Source organism: Acipenser ruthenus, chromosome 23, assembly GCF_902713425.1.
Source record: "Acipenser ruthenus chromosome 23, fAciRut3.2 maternal haplotype, whole genome shotgun sequence".
Lineage (NCBI taxonomy): Eukaryota > Metazoa > Chordata > Actinopteri > Acipenseriformes > Acipenseridae > Acipenser > Acipenser ruthenus.
Window position 1 is genome coordinate 13,828,131 of NC_081211.1, and position 19,374 is coordinate 13,847,504.

At 46.2% G+C, this 19,374-nt stretch overlaps 1 protein-coding gene across 1 annotated transcript in view; it reads left to right on the forward strand.

Moving 5' to 3' along the window:
• slc23a1 (solute carrier family 23 member 1) overlaps nt 1-19,374 on the forward strand; it is a 53,820-nt gene that overhangs the window by 12,136 nt on the left and 22,310 nt on the right. The window contains exons 6-12 of the mRNA XM_058996640.1: nt 2,084-2,151; nt 3,129-3,310; nt 3,842-3,962; nt 11,569-11,725; nt 14,378-14,525; nt 15,191-15,296; nt 18,850-18,979. Coding sequence (XP_058852623.1) covers nt 2,084-2,151; nt 3,129-3,310; nt 3,842-3,962; nt 11,569-11,725; nt 14,378-14,525; nt 15,191-15,296; nt 18,850-18,979 — 912 coding nt within the window. The remainder of the gene's footprint in view (nt 1-2,083; nt 2,152-3,128; nt 3,311-3,841; nt 3,963-11,568; nt 11,726-14,377; nt 14,526-15,190; nt 15,297-18,849; nt 18,980-19,374) is intronic.

Here is a 19,374-nt window from a genome sequence, read left to right on the forward strand (position 1 = left end):
CAGGAGATTGAATCCACCACCGATTTCAAAACCGATCAGGAGATTGAGTCCACCACCAATTTCAAAACCGAACAGGAGATTGAATCCATCACCACCGATTTCAAAACCGAACAGGAGATTGAATCCATCACCACTGATTTCAAAACCGAACAGGAGATTGAATCCATCACCACTGATTTCAAAACCGATCAGGAGATTGAATCCATCACCACTGATTTCAAAACCGATCAGGAGATTGAATCCACCACCAATTTCAAAACCGATCAGGAGATTGAATCCACCACCAATTTCAAAACCTAGCAGGAGATTGAATCCATCACCACTGATTTCAAAACCGATCAGGAGATTGAATCCACCACCGATTTCAAAACCGAACAGGAGATTGAATCCATCACCACCGATTTCAAAACCGATCAGGAGATTGAATCCATCACCACTGATTTCAAAACCGATCAGGAGATTGAATCCATCACCACTGATTTCAAAACCGATCAGGAGATTGAATCCACCACCAATTTCAAAACCGATCAGGAGATTGAATCCACCACCAATTTCAAAACCTAGCAGGAGATTGAATCCATCACCATCGATGCTTCAGCTGCTCAAATCTTATAAACCGTGTCAGATGCCAGCTTCATATTTTCAGCATTATGAAAACTCCTTGCTACCAGCACCCTGCATTGTGACCTTTGAAGTCATATAGCTGCGATGTTGTGGTCATGGTGCTGTTTTGTTTCTGGATGAAAATACCAAAAGCTTTGCAAAATGTTCCTTGTACTAAAAGTACACATACAAGTATGTCAGCAAGTGGAATAAATCTATTTCTACATTTAATATAAACAAGATTGTACCTCTTCGTAGAAGTCATTTTACATTTAAGTTGACTAACATCATTTGAGGTATTGACTTCATATGGCTGCCATAATGAGATTGTGTGACTTTTTAGGATTCTGCATTATATAGACATTGTCATCATTTCTGATACGTAGGTTATGTTCCATAACATAAATTTGTTTTCTGTCCTTATCAATGATACAGATCACATGTCCTTATCAATGATACAGACCACATGTCCTTATCAATGATACAGATCACATGTCCTTATCAATGATACAGATCACATGTCCTTATCAATGATACAGACCACATGTCCTTATCAATGATACAGATCACATGTCCTTATCAATGATACAGATCACATGTCCTTATCAATGAAAGATCACATGTCCTTATCAGTGATACAGATCACATGTCCTTATCAATGACACAGACCACATGTCCTTATCAATGATACAGATCACATGTCCTTATCAATGATACAGATCACATGTCCTTATCAATGAAAGATCACATGTCCTTATCAGTGATACAGATCACATGTCCTTATCAGTGATACAGATCACATGTCCTAATCAATGATACAGATCACATGTCCTTATCAATGATACAGATCACATGTTCTTATCAATGATACAGATCACATTCTTGCAGTGTCTTTGGTACACAACTGTCTTCCATGATTCCATTGGTCAGCTTTGATTATTGCTGTCATGTAATTAATCATTTGTGGACACATTTGTTTTAACTTCTGACCATGTTTCAGAAATCATGCTAAAGTCATACTAACTGTAATAGTAAACTTTTGCAAGTGTGTTGCCTGCTTTTAATAATAATAATAATAATAATAATAATAATAATAATAATAATAATAATAATAATAATAATAATTATTATTATTATTATTATTATTTATGCCCACTAGGTGGCCTCAGAGAATAGCAATTTCTATGTTATTCTCCGAGTCCACCTAGTGGGCATAAATACACATTACACTTGGACAGAGTGTATCGAAATATCCATTCTCTGCCTATTCCATTTGTATATTACACATGCATTGTACAATAGTAAACCTTCAGATTTATAAAGCCCTCCACGCATAAGTGGTGTTTGAAGGATCACTCTTACTTATTCTGTGAAGTGCTAACAGGCAGTAAGAACAGTAGAACATGTTAATGCCATGGTTAGCACTCTTTTCATTGAATATTTGTTTTTAATGTTTAACTGCACTTTTCTGTTTTTCTAGATGTAATTTATGGAAACTGGACTTTTCCCTTGAACACATCCCACATATGGCAACCAAGGATACGAGAAGTACACATTCAAATCCTATTGCTCCAGCTCTAAATCACAAGTGACCAATCTTAGTCTGCATTCACTGTACAAACTCTAATGTTGCTGTTTGCTGGCATGTATTGAAGCATGGAGGGGGATAACGGACAGTTCAAGCGTGTGTATTATGTACTTCATTCATGGACCCTGCTACACTTGTCAGACAGCTACAGTAGGTCTACCAGTATGTTTAGCAAATGAAACAACATATAAACCTCAGTGCAATGCCATGCACTGTGTAGCCTCACATGCTGCTATGAAATATGTCATTGCCACCCTGTTCACAACTTTCATATGACAAATAGCACCTCTGAGCTTCATTTAGAAGAGGCTTTCCTGTCTTCCTTTGGGATGTGTCTGTCTTGAGCTGTGAGCTCAGTCTCTACTCATTTATAGCACACATTCTGAAAAACGTTCTTGTCATGCAGCTTGTTTCACTTGCATTACAATTGAATGTTATTATCTTCCCATTATTAGAAACAGGCCATAATACTGCAATTCATTTTTGTTTGGCGCAAACACAAAACATCAGGGTCACCCAGCTTACTTCTAACCATCTAAAAATATGTCCATTAAAAAGGTAGGAAATGCACTTCAATTGGTACAACAACATGATGCTCATTGCAGATCCTCATTGCAGATTCAAGGGGTGATCATCGTGTCCAGTGTGATTGAAGTGCTGACTGGTGTGATCCTCATTGCAGATTCAATGGGTGATCATCGTGTCCAGTGTGATTGAAGTGCTGACTGGTGTGATCCTCATTGCAGATTCAAGGGGTGATCATCGTGTCCAGTGTGATTGAAGTGCTGACCGGTGTGATCCTCATTGCAGATTCAAGGGGTGATCATCGTGTCCAGTGTGATTGAAGTGCTGACCGGTGTGATCCTCATTGCACATTCAAGGGGTGATCATTGTGTCCAGTGTGATTGAAGTGCTGACTGGTGTTCCCTCATTGCAGATTCAAGGGGCGATCATCGTGTCCAGTGTGATTGAAGTGCTGATTGGTCTGGTGGGGCTGCCAGGCATGCTGCTCAGCTACATCGGGCCTCTCACAGTCACACCCACCATCTCCCTGATCGGCCTGTCAGTCTTCCAAGCAGCGGGGGACCGCGCTGGATCTCACTGGGGTCTGTCGCTGCTGTAAGGCTCTCTGCTGTTAAAATCATTGCAGCTAACAGGACACTTTCATTAGTTATTACCTGTCATTGAATTCAATTCACTATATTTGTTTCAGATGTGTAGTTTTGAAAGAAGCACATGTATAGTGTGTAAAGAGAGTTCTCAGTTTGCTTGACTTACCTTCCAGGAAGTCTGTCACACTTCTTGCACTTCCTTGCTCATTTCCTCTCCACAGTCTTCTGGTTCAAGCATCTTACTGGCTGTAAAGCATGTCAGACATTAGGGGAAGCAGCTGGCCATTGAAAGGGTGGGAATATTTCTACTTACCAGGTGAATCAAAGATGAAAGAGGAAAGCAAGGCTGTAAACAGAGACTAACCTGCTGTAGGTGTAGCACCAGAGATCATGTTTTACAATGAGTTTCTCTTTCAAGCACACATCGGAGCCCTTCAGATTCATGTTACCTCTTCCCAGCACTAGCAACATTGGCACAGATTGCTTTAGGCTGAGGCACGGTCTGCTCTGTGGACATTAAAACTTGTATATTTTTCAGATCCATTTTCTTGATCGTGTTGTTTGCTCAGTACCTGAGGAATGCAAAGTGTCCTGTGCCTGTCTATAGGTGGGGGAAAGGATGCACTATCGTTAAAATACAAATATTCAAAATGTTTCCGGTAAGATTATCTTTTAACTTTTATATCAAGAGCATATTCTCAGCGCCTATTCATAAATATTGTTTTCATTTATTCATTTATTTTAATTGTGTTTAATATTCATGAAACTGTTGTCGGTTTCTTTTACCATCTAAAAAGGAATAACTGTACTTAATCAATCAAAAAGACTTCAAATAACTCCTGATTTAATGCTTTGTGAGTAAGGCCCTTATAATATTAAGAAGCTTAGGCTGAAATTCAGGGGAGGGAATATTGAATGATTGCTCTCTCTTATTAGTATTATTGAATGATTGCTCTCTTAATTTTAAAAAATATATATATATATATTATAACTTTGAGGGGTTTGGGTCTATTTTTTTATTTTATTCTTGTACGTAGTGGAGTTGACAGATCCACTCAGTTTTCGGCTTTTGGGGCGAAGGGCGTGGCTTCGTCACAGTGCATCCTGCTGGCCTGGCATTGTTACATCAGTTCCTCTTCCAGAGGGCGTGGCTTCGTCACAGTGCATCCTGCTGACCTGGCATTGTTACATCAGTTCCTCTTCCAGAGGGCGTGGCTTCGTCACAGTCCATCCTGCTGACCTGGCATCTTTACATCAGTTCCTCTTCCAGAGGGCGTGGCTTCGTCACAGTGCATCCTGCTGACCTGGCATCTTTACATCAGTTCCTCTTCCAGAGGGCGTGGCTTCGTCACAGTCCACCCTGCTGACCTGGCATTGTTACATCAGTTCCTCTTCCAGAGGGCGTGGCTTCGTCACAGTGCATCCTGCTGACCTGGCATTGTTACATCAGTTCCTCTTCCAGAGGGCGTGGCTTCATCACAGTCCATCCTGCTGACCTGGCATTGTTACATCAATTCCTCTTCCAGAGGGCGTGGCTTCGTCACAGTCCACCCTGCTGACCTGGCATTGTTACATCAGTTCCTCTTCCAGAGGGCGTGGCTTCGTCACAGTGCATCCTGCTGACCTGGCATTGTTACATCAGTTCCTCTTCCAGAGGGCGTGGCTTCGTCACAGTGCATCCTGCTGACCTGGCATTGTTACATCAGTTCCTCTTCCAGAGGGCGTGGCTTCGTCACAGTGCATCCTGCTGACCTGGCATTGTTACATCAGTTCCTCTTCCAGAGGGAGTGGCTTCGTCACAGTCCATCCTGCTGACCTGGCATTGTTACATCAGTTCCTCTTCCAGAGGGAGTGGCTTCGTCACAGTCCATCCTGCTGACCTGGCATTGTTACATCAGTTCCTCTTCCAGAGGGCGTGGCTTCGTCACAGTCCATCCTGCTGACCTGGCATTGTTACATCAATTCCTCTTCCAGAGGGCGTGGCTTCGTCACAGTCCACCCTGCTGACCTGGCATTGTTACATCAGTTCCTCTTCCAGAGGGCGTGGCTTCGTCACAGTCCATCCTGCTGACCTGGCATTGTTACATCAGTTCCTCTTCCAGAGGGCGTGGCTTCGTCACAGTGCATCCTGCTGACCTGGCATTGTTACATCAGTTCCTCTTCCAGAGGGCGTGGCTTCGTCACAGTCCATCCTGCTGACCTGGCATTGTTACATCAGTTCCTCTTCCAGAGGGCGTGACTTCGTCACAGTGCATCCTGCTGACCTGGCATTGTTACATCAGTTCCTCTTCCAGAGGGCGTGGCTTCGTCACAGTGCATCCTGCTGACCTGGCATTGTTACATCAGTTCCTCTTCCAGAGGGAGTGGCTTCGTCACAGTCCATCCTGCTGACCTGGCATTGTTACATCAGTTCCTCTTCCAGAGGGCGTGGCTTCGTCACAGTCCATCCTGCTGACCTGGCATTGTTACATCAGTTCCTCTTCCAGAGGGCGTGGCTTCATCACAGTGCATCCTGCTGACCTGGCATTGTTACATCAGTTCCTCTTCCAGAGGGCGTGGCTTCATCACAGTGCATCCTGCTGACCTGGCATTGTTACATCAGTTCCTCTTCCAGAGGGCGTGGCTTCGTCACAGTGCATCCTGCTGACCTGGCATCTTTACATCAGTTCCTCTTCCAGAGGGCGTGGCTTCGTCACAGTCCATCCTGCTGACCTGGCATCGTTACATCAGTTCCTCTTCCAGAGGGCGTGGCTTCGTCACAGTGCATCCTGCTGACCTGGCATCGTTACATCAGTTCCTCTTCCAGAGGGCGTGGCTTCGTCACAGTGCATCCTGCTGACCTGGCATTGTTACATCAGTTCCTCTTCCAGAGGGCGTGGCTTCGTCACAGTCCATCCTGCTGACCTGGCATTGTTACATCAGTTCCTCTTCCAGAGGGCGTGGCTTCGTCACAGTGCATCCTGCTGACCTGGCATTGTTACATCAGTTCCTCTTCCAGAGGGCGTGGCTTCGTCACAGTCCATCCTGCTGACCTGGCATTGTTACATCAGTTCCTCTTCCAGAGGGCGTGGCTTCGTCACAGTGCATCCTGCTGACGTGGCATCTTTACATCAGTTCCTCTTCCAGAGGGCGTGGCTTCGTCACAGTCCACCCTTCTGACCTGGCATTGTTACATCAGTTCCTCTTCCAGAGGGCGTGGCTTCGTCACAGTGCATCCTGCTGACCTGGCATTGTTACATCAGTTCCTCTTCCAGAGGGCGTGGCTTCGTCACAGTCCATCCTGCTGACCTGGCATTGTTACATCAGTTCCTCTTCCAGAGGGCGTGGCTTCGTCACAGTGCATCCTGCTGACCTGGCATTGTTACATCAGTTCCTCTTCCAGAGGGCGTGGCTTCGTCACAGTCCATCCTGCTGACCTGGCATTGTTACATCAGTTCCTCTTCCAGAGGGCGTGGCTTCGTCACAGTGCATCCTGCTGACCTGGCATTGTTACATCAGTTCCTCTTCCAGAGGGCGTGGCTTCGTCACAGTCCATCCTGCTGACCTGGCATTGTTACATCAGTTCCTCTTCCAGAGGGCGTGGCTTCGTCACAGTGCATCCTGCTGACCTGGCATTGTTACATCAGTTCCTCTTCCAGAGGGCGTGGCTTCGTCACAGTCCACCCTGCTGACCTGGCATTGTTACATCAGTTCCTCTTCCAGAGGGCGTGGCTTCGTCACAGTGCATCCTGCTGACCTGGCATTGTTACATCAATTCCTCTTCCAGAGGGCGTGGCTTCGTCACAGTCCACCCTGCTGACCTGGCATTGTTACATCAGTTCCTCTTCCAGAGGGCGTGGCTTCGTCACAGTGCATCCTGCTGACCTGGCATTGTTACATCAGTTCCTCTTCCAGAGGGCGTGGCTTCGTCACAGTGCATCCTGCTGACCTGGCATTGTTACATCAGTTCCTCTTCCAGAGGGCGTGGCTTCGTCACAGTGCATCCTGCTGACCTGGCATTGTTACATCAGTTCCTCTTCCAGAGGGAGTGGCTTCGTCACAGTCCATCCTGCTGACCTGGCATTGTTACATCAGTTCCTCTTCCAGAGGGAGTGGCTTCGTCACAGTCCATCCTGCTGACCTGGCATTGTTACATCAGTTCCTCTTCCAGAGGGCGTGGCTTCGTCACAGTCCATCCTGCTGACCTGGCATTGTTACATCAATTCCTCTTCCAGAGGGCGTGGCTTCGTCACAGTCCACCCTGCTGACCTGGCATTGTTACATCAGTTCCTCTTCCAGAGGGCGTGGCTTCGTCACAGTCCATCCTGCTGACCTGGCATTGTTACATCAGTTCCTCTTCCAGAGGGCGTGGCTTCGTCACAGTGCATCCTGCTGACCTGGCATTGTTACATCAGTTCCTCTTCCAGAGGGCGTGGCTTCGTCACAGTCCATCCTGCTGACCTGGCATTGTTACATCAGTTCCTCTTCCAGAGGGCGTGGCTTCGTCACAGTGCATCCTGCTGACCTGGCATTGTTACATCAGTTCCTCTTCCAGAGGGCGTGGCTTCGTCACAGTGCATCCTGCTGACCTGGCATTGTTACATCAGTTCCTCTTCCAGAGGGAGTGGCTTCGTCACAGTCCATCCTGCTGACCTGGCATTGTTACATCAGTTCCTCTTCCAGAGGGCGTGGCTTCGTCACAGTCCATCCTGCTGACCTGGCATTGTTACATCAGTTCCTCTTCCAGAGGGCGTGGCTTCATCACAGTGCATCCTGCTGACCTGGCATTGTTACATCAGTTCCTCTTCCAGAGGGCGTGGCTTCATCACAGTGCATCCTGCTGACCTGGCATTGTTACATCAGTTCCTCTTCCAGAGGGCGTGGCTTCGTCACAGTGCATCCTGCTGACCTGGCATCTTTACATCAGTTCCTCTTCCAGAGGGCGTGGCTTCGTCACAGTCCATCCTGCTGACCTGGCATCGTTACATCAGTTCCTCTTCCAGAGGGCGTGGCTTCGTCACAGTGCATCCTGCTGACCTGGCATCGTTACATCAGTTCCTCTTCCAGAGGGCGTGGCTTCGTCACAGTGCATCCTGCTGACCTGGCATTGTTACATCAGTTCCTCTTCCAGAGGGCGTGGCTTCGTCACAGTCCATCCTGCTGACCTGGCATTGTTACATCAGTTCCTCTTCCAGAGGGCGTGGCTTCGTCACAGTGCATCCTGCTGACCTGGCATTGTTACATCAGTTCCTCTTCCAGAGGGCGTGGCTTCGTCACAGTCCATCCTGCTGACCTGGCATTGTTACATCAGTTCCTCTTCCAGAGGGCGTGGCTTCGTCACAGTGCATCCTGCTGACGTGGCATCTTTACATCAGTTCCTCTTCCAGAGGGCGTGGCTTCGTCACAGTCCACCCTTCTGACCTGGCATTGTTACATCAGTTCCTCTTCCAGAGGGCGTGGCTTCGTCACAGTGCATCCTGCTGACCTGGCATTGTTACATCAGTTCCTCTTCCAGAGGGCGTGGCTTCGTCACAGTCCATCCTGCTGACCTGGCATTGTTACATCAGTTCCTCTTCCAGAGGGCGTGGCTTCGTCACAGTGCATCCTGCTGACCTGGCATTGTTACATCAGTTCCTCTTCCAGAGGGCGTGGCTTCGTCACAGTCCATCCTGCTGACCTGGCATTGTTACATCAGTTCCTCTTCCAGAGGGCGTGGCTTCGTCACAGTGCATCCTGCTGACCTGGCATTGTTACATCAGTTCCTCTTCCAGAGGGCGTGGCTTCGTCACAGTCCATCCTGCTGACCTGGCATTGTTACATCAGTTCCTCTTCCAGAGGGCGTGGCTTCGTCACAGTGCATCCTGCTGACCTGGCATTGTTACATCAGTTCCTCTTCCAGAGGGCGTGGCTTCGTCACAGTCCATCCTGCTGACCTGGCATTGTTACATCAGTTCCTCTTCCAGAGGGCGTGGCTTCGTCACAGTGCATCCTGCTGACCTGGCATCTTTACATCAGTTCCTCTTCCAGAGGGCGTGGCTTCGTCACAGTCCACCCTGCTGACCTGGCATTGTTTCATCAGTTCCTCTTCCAGAGGGCGTGGCTTTGTCACAGTGCATCCTGCTGACCTGGCATTGTTACATCAGTTCCTCTTCCAGAGGGCGTGGCTTCATCACAGTGCATCCTGCTGACCTGGCATTGTTACATCAGTTCCTCTTCCAGAGGGCGTGGCTTCGTCACAGTGCATCCTGCTGACCTGGCATCTTTACATCAGTTCCTCTTCCAGAGGGCGTGGCTTCGTCACAGTCCATCCTGCTGACCTGGCATTGTTACATCAGTTCCTCTTCCAGAGGGCGTGGCTTCGTCACAGTGCATCCTGCTGACCTGGCATTGTTACATCAGTTCCTCTTCCAGAGGGCGTGGCTTCGTCACAGTGCATCCTGCTGACCTGGCATCTTTACATCAGTTCCTCTTCCAGAGGGTGTGGCTTCGTCACAGTCCATCCTGCTGACCTGGCATTGTTACATCAGTTCCTCTTCCAGAGGGCGTGGCTTCGTCACAGTGCATCCTGCTGACCTGGCATTGTTACATCAGTTCCTCTTCCAGAGGGCGTGGCTTCGTCACAGTCCATCCTGCTGACCTGGCATTGTTACATCAGTTCCTCTTCCAGAGGGCGTGGCTTCGTCACAGTCCATCCTGCTGACCTGGCATCGTTACATCAGTTCATCTTCCAGAGGGCGTGGCTTCGTCACAGTCCACCCTGCTGACCTGGCATTGTTACATCAGTTCCTCTTCCATAGGGCGTGGCTTCGTCACAGTCCATCCTGCTGACCTGGCATTGTTACATCAGTTCCTCTTCCAGAGGGCGTGGCTTCGTCACAGTGCATCCTGCTGACCTGGCATTGTTACATCAGTTCCTCTTCCAGAGGGCGTGTCTTCGTCACAGTGCATCCTGCTGACCTGGCATCTTTACATCAGTTCCTCTTCCAGAGGGCGTGGCTTCATCACAGTGCATCCTGCTGACCTGGCATTGTTACATCAGTTCCTCTTCCAGAGGGCGTGGCTTCGTCACAGTGCATCCTGCTGACATGGCATTGTTACATCAGTTCCTCTTCCAGAGGGTGTGGCTTCGTCACAGTCCATCCTGCTGACCTGGCATTGTTACATCAGTTCCTCTTCCAGAGGGCGTGGCTTCGTCACAGTCCATCCTGCTGACCTGGCATTGTTACATCAGTTCCTCTTCCAGAGGGCGTGGCTTCGTCACAGTCCATCCTGCTGACCTGGCATTGTTACATCAGTTCCTCTTCCAGAGGGCGTGGCTGCTTCTTCTCTCCTTAACACCACTCTCACCATACCCATACCAGCAGTCATGATCCAGACATTGAATTAATTGAACATGCTGTTTTGTATGAATTGAATTTCATAGGTCACAGTTGAATTTCATAGGTCACAGTCTACCAGACCCAGTGCTTTCTGCACTGTGCATCTGCATGGGTGAGCAGGGGTTTCCATTGGGCCACTCTCCTGCTGTATATGCCAGATCCAATGCTTTCTGCACTGTACATCTGCATGGATGAGCAGGGGTTTCCATTGGGCCACTCTCCTGCTGTATCTGCCAGACCCAATGCTTTCTGCACTGTGCATCTGCATGGATGAGCAGGGGTTTCCATCAGGCCACTCTCCTGCTGTATCTGCCAGACCCAATGCTTTCTGCACTGTGCATCTGCATGGGTGAGCGGGGGTTTCCATCGGGCCACTCTCCTGCTGTAGCCCAGCCTGTGCAGAACCTGTTGTACTGCACGTTGGCTCAGTTTGTGGAGCTGGCTTTGTCATGGGTTGGAATGGACCTGCCAAGCAGCTCCTTGGGCACGGTTTGTGACTGAGGATAAGTGGCCAATGTTATGCAGCGGTCAGACTTTTCTGACAATACGTCACTATAACCTTCTGCACGCACCCATTTGAAAGTCCAAGATCTTTGGCAATCTGCCTTACAATTCATCACCATTCAGAATGCCCAATTACACAACCTTATGTAAAAGCTAAATGCTTGCTGGCTGTTTAGAATGGGTTCCAAGCTATGCTGTTGTCACTAGTTCATTAGGATCCTTCAGGAGCCATCTGAATGAAAGTTTCAACTGGACAACCATCCAGTGGCCCAAACAGCTTGCTCTCATTTGCACTTTTCTTATATTATTTATGTGTTTTATGTGAGAAATTCCCATCTTGACTGATATGCCACTGGAAGTTGTGTTTGTTTCATGAGGTGCATTCTTTTTCTTTCCTTTCTAGATTATCATGGCCATCATGGTGGTTTGGCTGATTTGCTATGTTCTAACTCTTACTGATGTTCTACCGACTGACCAGGACCAGTATGGGTATAAAGCTCGGACAGACGCCCGGGGGGAGATCTTGTCTCAGGCACCGTGGTTCAGGTTACCTTATCCCTGTGAGATGTATTAGTATTATTTTTAATGATAATGGGTTTCGATTCACTGCTTCCCATAGTAACTGCAATTATATTTTCTTGTAATACAACCGTCCAAATCTAAAATATCCCCTCCCCAGCACATTGAAAAATGAACTTGAAGCCGTAATTTTAAATTATAAAATGGCTTGGTAAAATTAGTGCTGTGATTGCCTTACCACACAGCTATGACATCATAGACCTACTCACTTATTATTATTTCCTAGCAGACGCCCTTATCCAGGACGACTTACAGTTGTTACAAAATATCACATTATTTTTACATACAATTACATTATGTTTTACATGCAATTACCCATTTATACAGTTGGGTTTTTACTGGAGCAATCTAGGTAAAGTACCTTGCTCAAGGGTACAGCAGCAGTGTCCCCCACCTGGGATTAAACCCACGACCCTCCGGTCAAAAGTCCAGAGCCTTAACCACTACTCCACACTGCTGCCCTGATTTACCTGATTTATTAAAATTACTACGCCTTAATAATAATTAAACATGAATGACTTTCCACAAGTTAATTTTGGCCTTTTAGGAGGATTGTCATTTGAACAATTTCTTAATGAGAGTGAAGCAGAACCACCACCCTCGGATTTCACAAACAGATGAAAACAAAATTCAAATCTCTCCTGCTCTCTCTGCTGACAGAGCCGTTGGCTTTTAAACAAGGTCTGCTTCGACATACAATTCTATTTTGCTCGCCGATGACGGGAGGGACTGACACAGAAGTCCTGACACAGAAGTCATTTGTCATCAATACAGATGAAAATGGTCTGGAGTTTGTGACCCTGTTGTTTAATGCGCAAACAAAAAACCATAAAGATGTCAATGAGGTCAACTGTGAAAATGCTTGTGGTACATGTTGGCCCAGCCTGGTGATTCTATGTGCCCTGTCAACAGCTTTAAAAGAGATTTACAAAAGTACATATTGGTGTTAATTACCATGGAAACATGATGCCTCGCATTTAGAGCAAGCTGGGCTTTCAGTACATTACACAAACCACTCAATCCACAGCATTGATGTCCACATATTATCTAATGCTGGTTTACAGTCCAGGGAAATTATTTTGGTTACCGGAAATTATTGGTCAACTTCTCCTGAAGACCACAAAACCTGGAGTAGGATTTACTGAAAGACGTCTCCTCCTCCACGGCCTCACACTCAGAAGCCCCTCCCTCAATGTCGGCCCCAAGTGCCAGTGCAGTGGCTGGCTGTTCCGTGAATCCTCCCTCACATGTGGGAAATCAGTCTGCTTTCAATTCCAAATGCTATTTAATCTCGAAATGTAACTATAAATGGCAATGTTCAATGTAATGTTTATGGCAAATAAGAAAAGTAAAACATATACTATATATGTCACAATGAATCAGTCCTCAGGCACTATTTCTCAATGGAAGGATACATAAAGCTAGTTTATGGGGCTCCTGAGTGGCGCATCCAGTAAAGGCGCTCCACATGGAGTGCAGGATGCGCTCTATATCCAGGAGAGCGCAGGATACAATCCAGGCTATGTCACTGCTGACCGTGACCAGGAGTTCCCAGGGGGTGGCACACAATTGGCCGAGCGCCGCCCGGGTAAGGAGGGCTTAGGTCGGCAGGGGAATCCACGGTTCACCGCGCACCAGCGGCTCCTGTGGCTCATAGGGCGCCTGCGGGTCTTCAGTGGAGCCATTCAGATCTGTGTTGTCCTCCGTCACTATAGGTCTGATGGCTTCACTGTGGATCTGCAGTGCGAAAAAAGACGGCTAGGCAGGGACAAGTTTCGGAGGACGCATGTGTCCGCCGCCATTCCCTGAGTTGCCGGGGGGATGCAGAACCAGGGATTAATAAAATACAATTGGCGATTCCAAATTGGGGAGAAAACTGAGGTAAAAATCATAGTCGATGACTAAATAAAAAAAAAAACATAATAAATAAAATAAAACAGCTAGTTTGTATAACTATTTTCAAGAAAAAAATGTAGCCATTTTATAATCGAAATAACTCACGACAGGGTGCATGGTAAGACAATTCTTACCACCTACAGCCTCGTGCCTCACAATGCACCCAGGAAGTGAGGTAATAATTGTCTTGCCGCACACCCTGTCGTGGGTCATTTCTTACACATTCAAGTACAGGTTTTAATAAATAAGTGATTGAAGTGTGAGAAAGACATTTTGATAGTGCAGCCAGACATTTACTAATAATGGATGACACACGCGTCATCCATTCTGGCCTATCAGAGCTATAGAAATAGACTGGTAACTTATCCCTGGCTTGTGTTTGATTCATGATGTCCCTCCACCTCCCCCAACCCCTCCCTTGCAACTCCCCCTTGGTACTGTCTGGTATGGGCGGTCTACTGCCTCGTCCTGTAGGCCAGGGGGTTGACCCTCAACCATGCAAGCTTGTTCATTTCTTTATGTTACATAATCAGCAATATAATCAATAAAATCACTATTCAAATGTCTGTGTTGTGGGGGTTTGCAAAGTGGAGACAGTTTCGGGATATCTGTGAAATGCCTTGTAAAATAGAAAGGGTCAGGGTCAGGGTTAGGCTCGGGGTCAGGGTTAGGGTCAGGTGATTTCTCGAGCTGAAAGTGGACACTTGATAGTAACCCACACGTGTTCTGTTCCTCAGGTCAGTGGGGCATACCGACAGTGACGGCTGCTGGAGTCCTGGGGATGTTCAGTGCAACGCTATCTGGAATCATTGAATCCATAGGCGATTACTATGCCTGTGCAAGACTGGCAGGCGCCCCACCCCCACCCATTCATGCAATTAACAGGTACCCACAGTTCTGTGCACCTTCACGCTGGTTCTGAGGGGTGTCTAGTCTCTCTAGTCGAGCGACTGTCTGGGGATCCAAGGAAGACCGGCACTAGTTGAATGTTTCTAGCTGGTCGTATCACATGACTAAAGTATGAATTAACCTTAACTCCTACACTCTGTGCATAGGATTCCCCAAGACACCTCAACTCCTACACTCTGCATGGGATTCCCCGAGACACCTCAACTCCTACACTCTATGCATGGGATTCCCCGAGACACCTCAACTCCTACACTCTGCATGGGATTCCCCGAGACACCTCAACTCCTACACTCTATGCATGGGATTCCCCGAGACACCTCAACTCCTACACTCTATGCATGGGATTCCCCGAGACACCTCAACTCTGACACTTTGCATGGGATTCCCCAAGACAACCAACAGCATACAAACAAAAACATACAAAAGATCAACAAGGCCTTTTTTGTCCTATGACTGGCATGGAAAATGATATTCCAGGAACATTCTTTATGAGTTGACAATATGAAAATAATAGCTTGGTGCTTGTCTACAGATCATTTTTGTAGCACTGCACGGCAACCTGGCTGAAAATAACAAGAAACAAGCTGAGAAAAATAATATTAAGTGTATAATTGTGATGTGTTGTTTTACATTCTATTCAGGGGCATTTTTACTGAAGGCATCTCCTGTATAATAGCTGGTCTGATGGGGACCGGGAATGGTTCCACCTCATCAAGCCCAAATATCGGGGTTCTTGGTATAACAAAGGTATGTACTATTGACTAACTGACCAGGGATGATGAGGATGTTCACTCCAACAAAAGCATGTTTCTGATTGAAATGTATGGTAATGCATGCACAGGGCAAGCCCGCCGCATACTCCACAGTCCATAAGCACCTTTCACATTTTCTTTCATTTCCCTTCCCCCCTTTCTTTGTATTCTTTCATTTTATTTCCTTATCATTTTCTGACAATCTATAATCCCCATCTAAAGCTCCTGCTATATGTTACTATAGCTCTTATCTTTTGATAGATTTCCTTCCTTTTCCGCCTCTCTCCACCTTTGATAATATCCCCATGACATACTAATCACAATGCTGGTACTCCTGATTCTCACGAGGAGGGACCAGCTCTTCCTAATTCATATAATAATACCACACAAGCAGTCTAAACCAGTGGTTTTCAAACTTTGGTGTTCGTGGACCACCTGCATTTTTATTTTATCTCGGCGGACCACACAATAAACAGTATAGTTTACTGAAAAATAAGCAAATAAAATAAATCACTATAATATTAAGAATTACCGTAGACTTACTTACCTTGTTTTAATGCGATGGGCGGGCCTGTTTCTCTGAGCAAAGTTATTTTAAAATTGGAGTTTTAAAGAACAGTTCTAGTTTAATTTTCATTAACATGAATTTACAGAGATGGAATGTTGGGTTTGCAATGTATCTATAAACTATGCTGCCTCTTCCTTTCTGTAATTATGTAACCTTTCCACGGACCCCCTGAAGGGAGCCGGCGGACCACAGAGTGAGAATCGCTAGTCTAAACCATAAAGCCCGCCGCACACAGCCCGACTCACGCCGTCCCGACTCATCTCATCTCATCTCAACTGGCCGTACTGAGTCTGGATGAATCATAAGAACATAAGAACATAAGAATGTTTACAAACGAGAGGAGGCCATTCAGCCCATCTTGCTCGTTTGGTTGTTAGTAGCTTATTGATCCCAGAATCTCATCAAGCAGCTTCTTGAATGATCCCAGGGTGTCAGCTTCAACATTACTAGGGAGTTGGTTCCAGACCCTCACAATTCTCTGTGTAAAAAGTGCCTCCTATTTTCTGTTCTGAATGTCTCTTTATCTGATCTCCATTTGTGACCCCTGGTCCTTGTTTCTTTTTTCAGGTCGCAAAAGTCCCCTGGGTCGACATTGTCTATATCTTTTAGGATTTTGAATGCTTGAATCAGATCACCGCATAGTCTTCTTTGTTCAAGACTGAATAGATTCTTTTAGCCTCTCTGCATAATCTTGAATTGCTCTGAGTGTTCCGAATTCAAAAATACCAGATATGTGCACATTTGAATAGTTTTTTTAGGCGTTTACTAATCAAAGGTAAATGATCAATTTACCTTTTTATTATCAATCTACTGGCAACCTATATTTTCTAATTGCGCTAAAACCGAAGTAACCGGTGCGTCAATCTCCATAGGTCACAAATCACAAGCCCCTAGATCCACACGCTGAGAAAAAAACGCCAAAGTCAAATAAAAATCAACAGGTTGGATTTTATTTACCAAAGGCTAAAGTGTAGTTGGCAAACTATACAAAAAGTCAAACACTGCCTGAAACGTTTGCACGGTGCAAATGGTCAATAGCTAAATTAATAGGCTAAGCGCTTCTTTTGGTTGCCTCGCGGCGCTGCCTCCACCGTCTAATCAGCATACGATGCCATGCATAATGTGAGGGTCGCTATGTTGGGCTAAGTTAATACAAAAATGTGTACAGGGCAGTATTAATTAAATTTGCATACATAGTAATCACCAGTGCCTAGTTGTGATCAGTAATTCAGTCTTAGCAGTGTGCGACACCCAGTCAGGAAAAACTCAAGTGTGACGTCAAGCCAAAACTGAGCACAACTGATCACAGAATCTGTGCAAACTCAGATGAGATGAGTCGGGACGGCTTGAGTCGGGCTGTGTGCGGTGGGCTTTACGCTGCTGAAAATTGTGTCTACTTTATTAACGAGTGACGGAATTACTGAATGTGAAAATGTTACCGAACACCCTTTAGTATTTACAACAAAGGCACATACTTATCATTGCTGTTATATGTATTACTCAAACATGATATTATATTGCTGCCTCCTATGTTATATGTATTACTCAAACATGATATTATATTGCTACCCCCTATGTTCTATGTATTACTGAAACATCGCAGCAGGGAGTAGTTCAGTATGGAGCAGTGATCATGCTTGTTTTCTGTTTCAGGAGGGCAGCAGGGAGTGGTTCAGTATGGAGCAGTGATCATGCTTGTTTTCTGTTTCAGGAGGGCAGCAGGAAGTGGTTCAGTATGGAGCAGTGATCATACTTGTTTTCTGTTTCAGGTGGGCAGCAGGCAAGTAGTTCAGTACGGAGCAGGGATCATGATTGTTTCTGTTTCAGGAGGGCAGCAGGGAGTGGTTCAGTATGGAGCAGTGATCATGCTTGTTTTCTGTTTCAGGAGGGCAGCAGGCGAGTGGTTCAGTATGGAGCAGTGATCAAGCTTGTTTTCTGTTTCAGGAGGGCAGCAGGGAGTGGTTCAGTATGGAGCAGTGATCATGATTGTTTCTGTTTCAGGTGGGCAGCAGGGAGTGGTTCAGTATGGAGCAGTGATCATGCTTGTTTTCTGTTTCAGGAGGGCAGCAGGCGAGTGGTTCAGTATGGAGCAGTGATCATGATTGTTTCTGTTTCAGGTGGGCAGCAGGGAGTGGTTCAGTATGGAGCAGTGATCATGCTTGTTTTCTGTTTCAGGTGGGCAGCAGGGAGTGGTTCAGTATGGAGCAGTGATCATGCTTGTTTTCTGTTTCAGGAGGGCAGCAGGGAGTGGTTCAGTATGGAGCAGTGATCATGATTGTTTCTGTTTCAGGTGGGCAGCAGGGAGTGGTTCAGTATGGAGCAGGGATCATGATTGTTTCTGTTTCAGGAGGGCAGCAGGGAGTGGTTCAGTATGAAGCAGTGATCATGCTTGTTTTCTGTTTCAGGAGGGCAGCAGGGAGTGGTTCAGTATGGAGCAGTGATCATGATTGTTTCTGTTTCAGGAGGGCAGCAGGGAGTGGTTCAGTATGGAGCAGTGATCATGCTTGTTTTCTGTTTCAGGAGGGCAGCAGGGAGTGGTTCAGTATGAAGCAGTGATCATGCTTGTTTTCTGTTTCAGGTGGGCAGCAGGGAGTGGTTCAGTATGGAGCAGGGATCGTGATTGTTTCTGTTTCAGGAGGGCAGCAGGGAGTGGTTCAGTATGGAGCAGTGATCATGCTTGTTTTCTGTTTCAGGTGGGCAGCAGGCGAGTGGTTCAGTATGGAGCAGTGATCATGATTGTTTCTGTTTCAGGAGGGCAGCAGGGAGTGGTTCAGTATGGAGCAGGGATCGTGATTGTTTCTGTTTCAGGTGGGCAGCAGGGAGTGGTTCAGTATGGAGCAGTTCATGCTTGTTTTCTGTTTCAGGTGGGCAGCAGGAGAGTGGTTCAGTATGGAACAGGGATCATGATTGTTTCTGTTTCAGGAGGGCAGCAGGGAGTGGTTCAGTATGGAGCAGTGATCATGCTTGTTTTCTGTTTCAGGTGGGCAGCAGGCGAGTGGTTCAGTATGGAGCAGGGATCATGCTTGTTTTAGGGACAGTGGGAAAGTTCACTGCACTGTTTGCATCATTACCAGACCCTATACTTGGGGGGATGTTCTGCACCTTATTTGGTAGGTAGTTCCTCATCTGTGTTTATGTCAAGCCTTGTACAAGTCCAGTTGTACACATTTGAAACTATTCAACTTGGTGTGAAAATTGGTAGACTGTAGTGATAGCAATGTGGGGAAAAAAGTAATTCTCTAGTTGATTTACCTTTAATGTGTGAAAAAAAAGATCAAAACTATCTGGAATATGTTGAAAATATTTTGCTGCAATCTGGGATACAGCAAAGGTAAAGTAATGATTATCTGCAGATTCTATCGTGCTTTAATACCCTTTAAAGCATGATAGTCTAGCATTGTATTAAAGCATGATATTCTGACTGTAGAGGGTATTAAAGCATGATATTCTGACTGTAGAGGGTATTAAAGCATGATATTCTGACTGTAGAGGGTATTAAAGCATG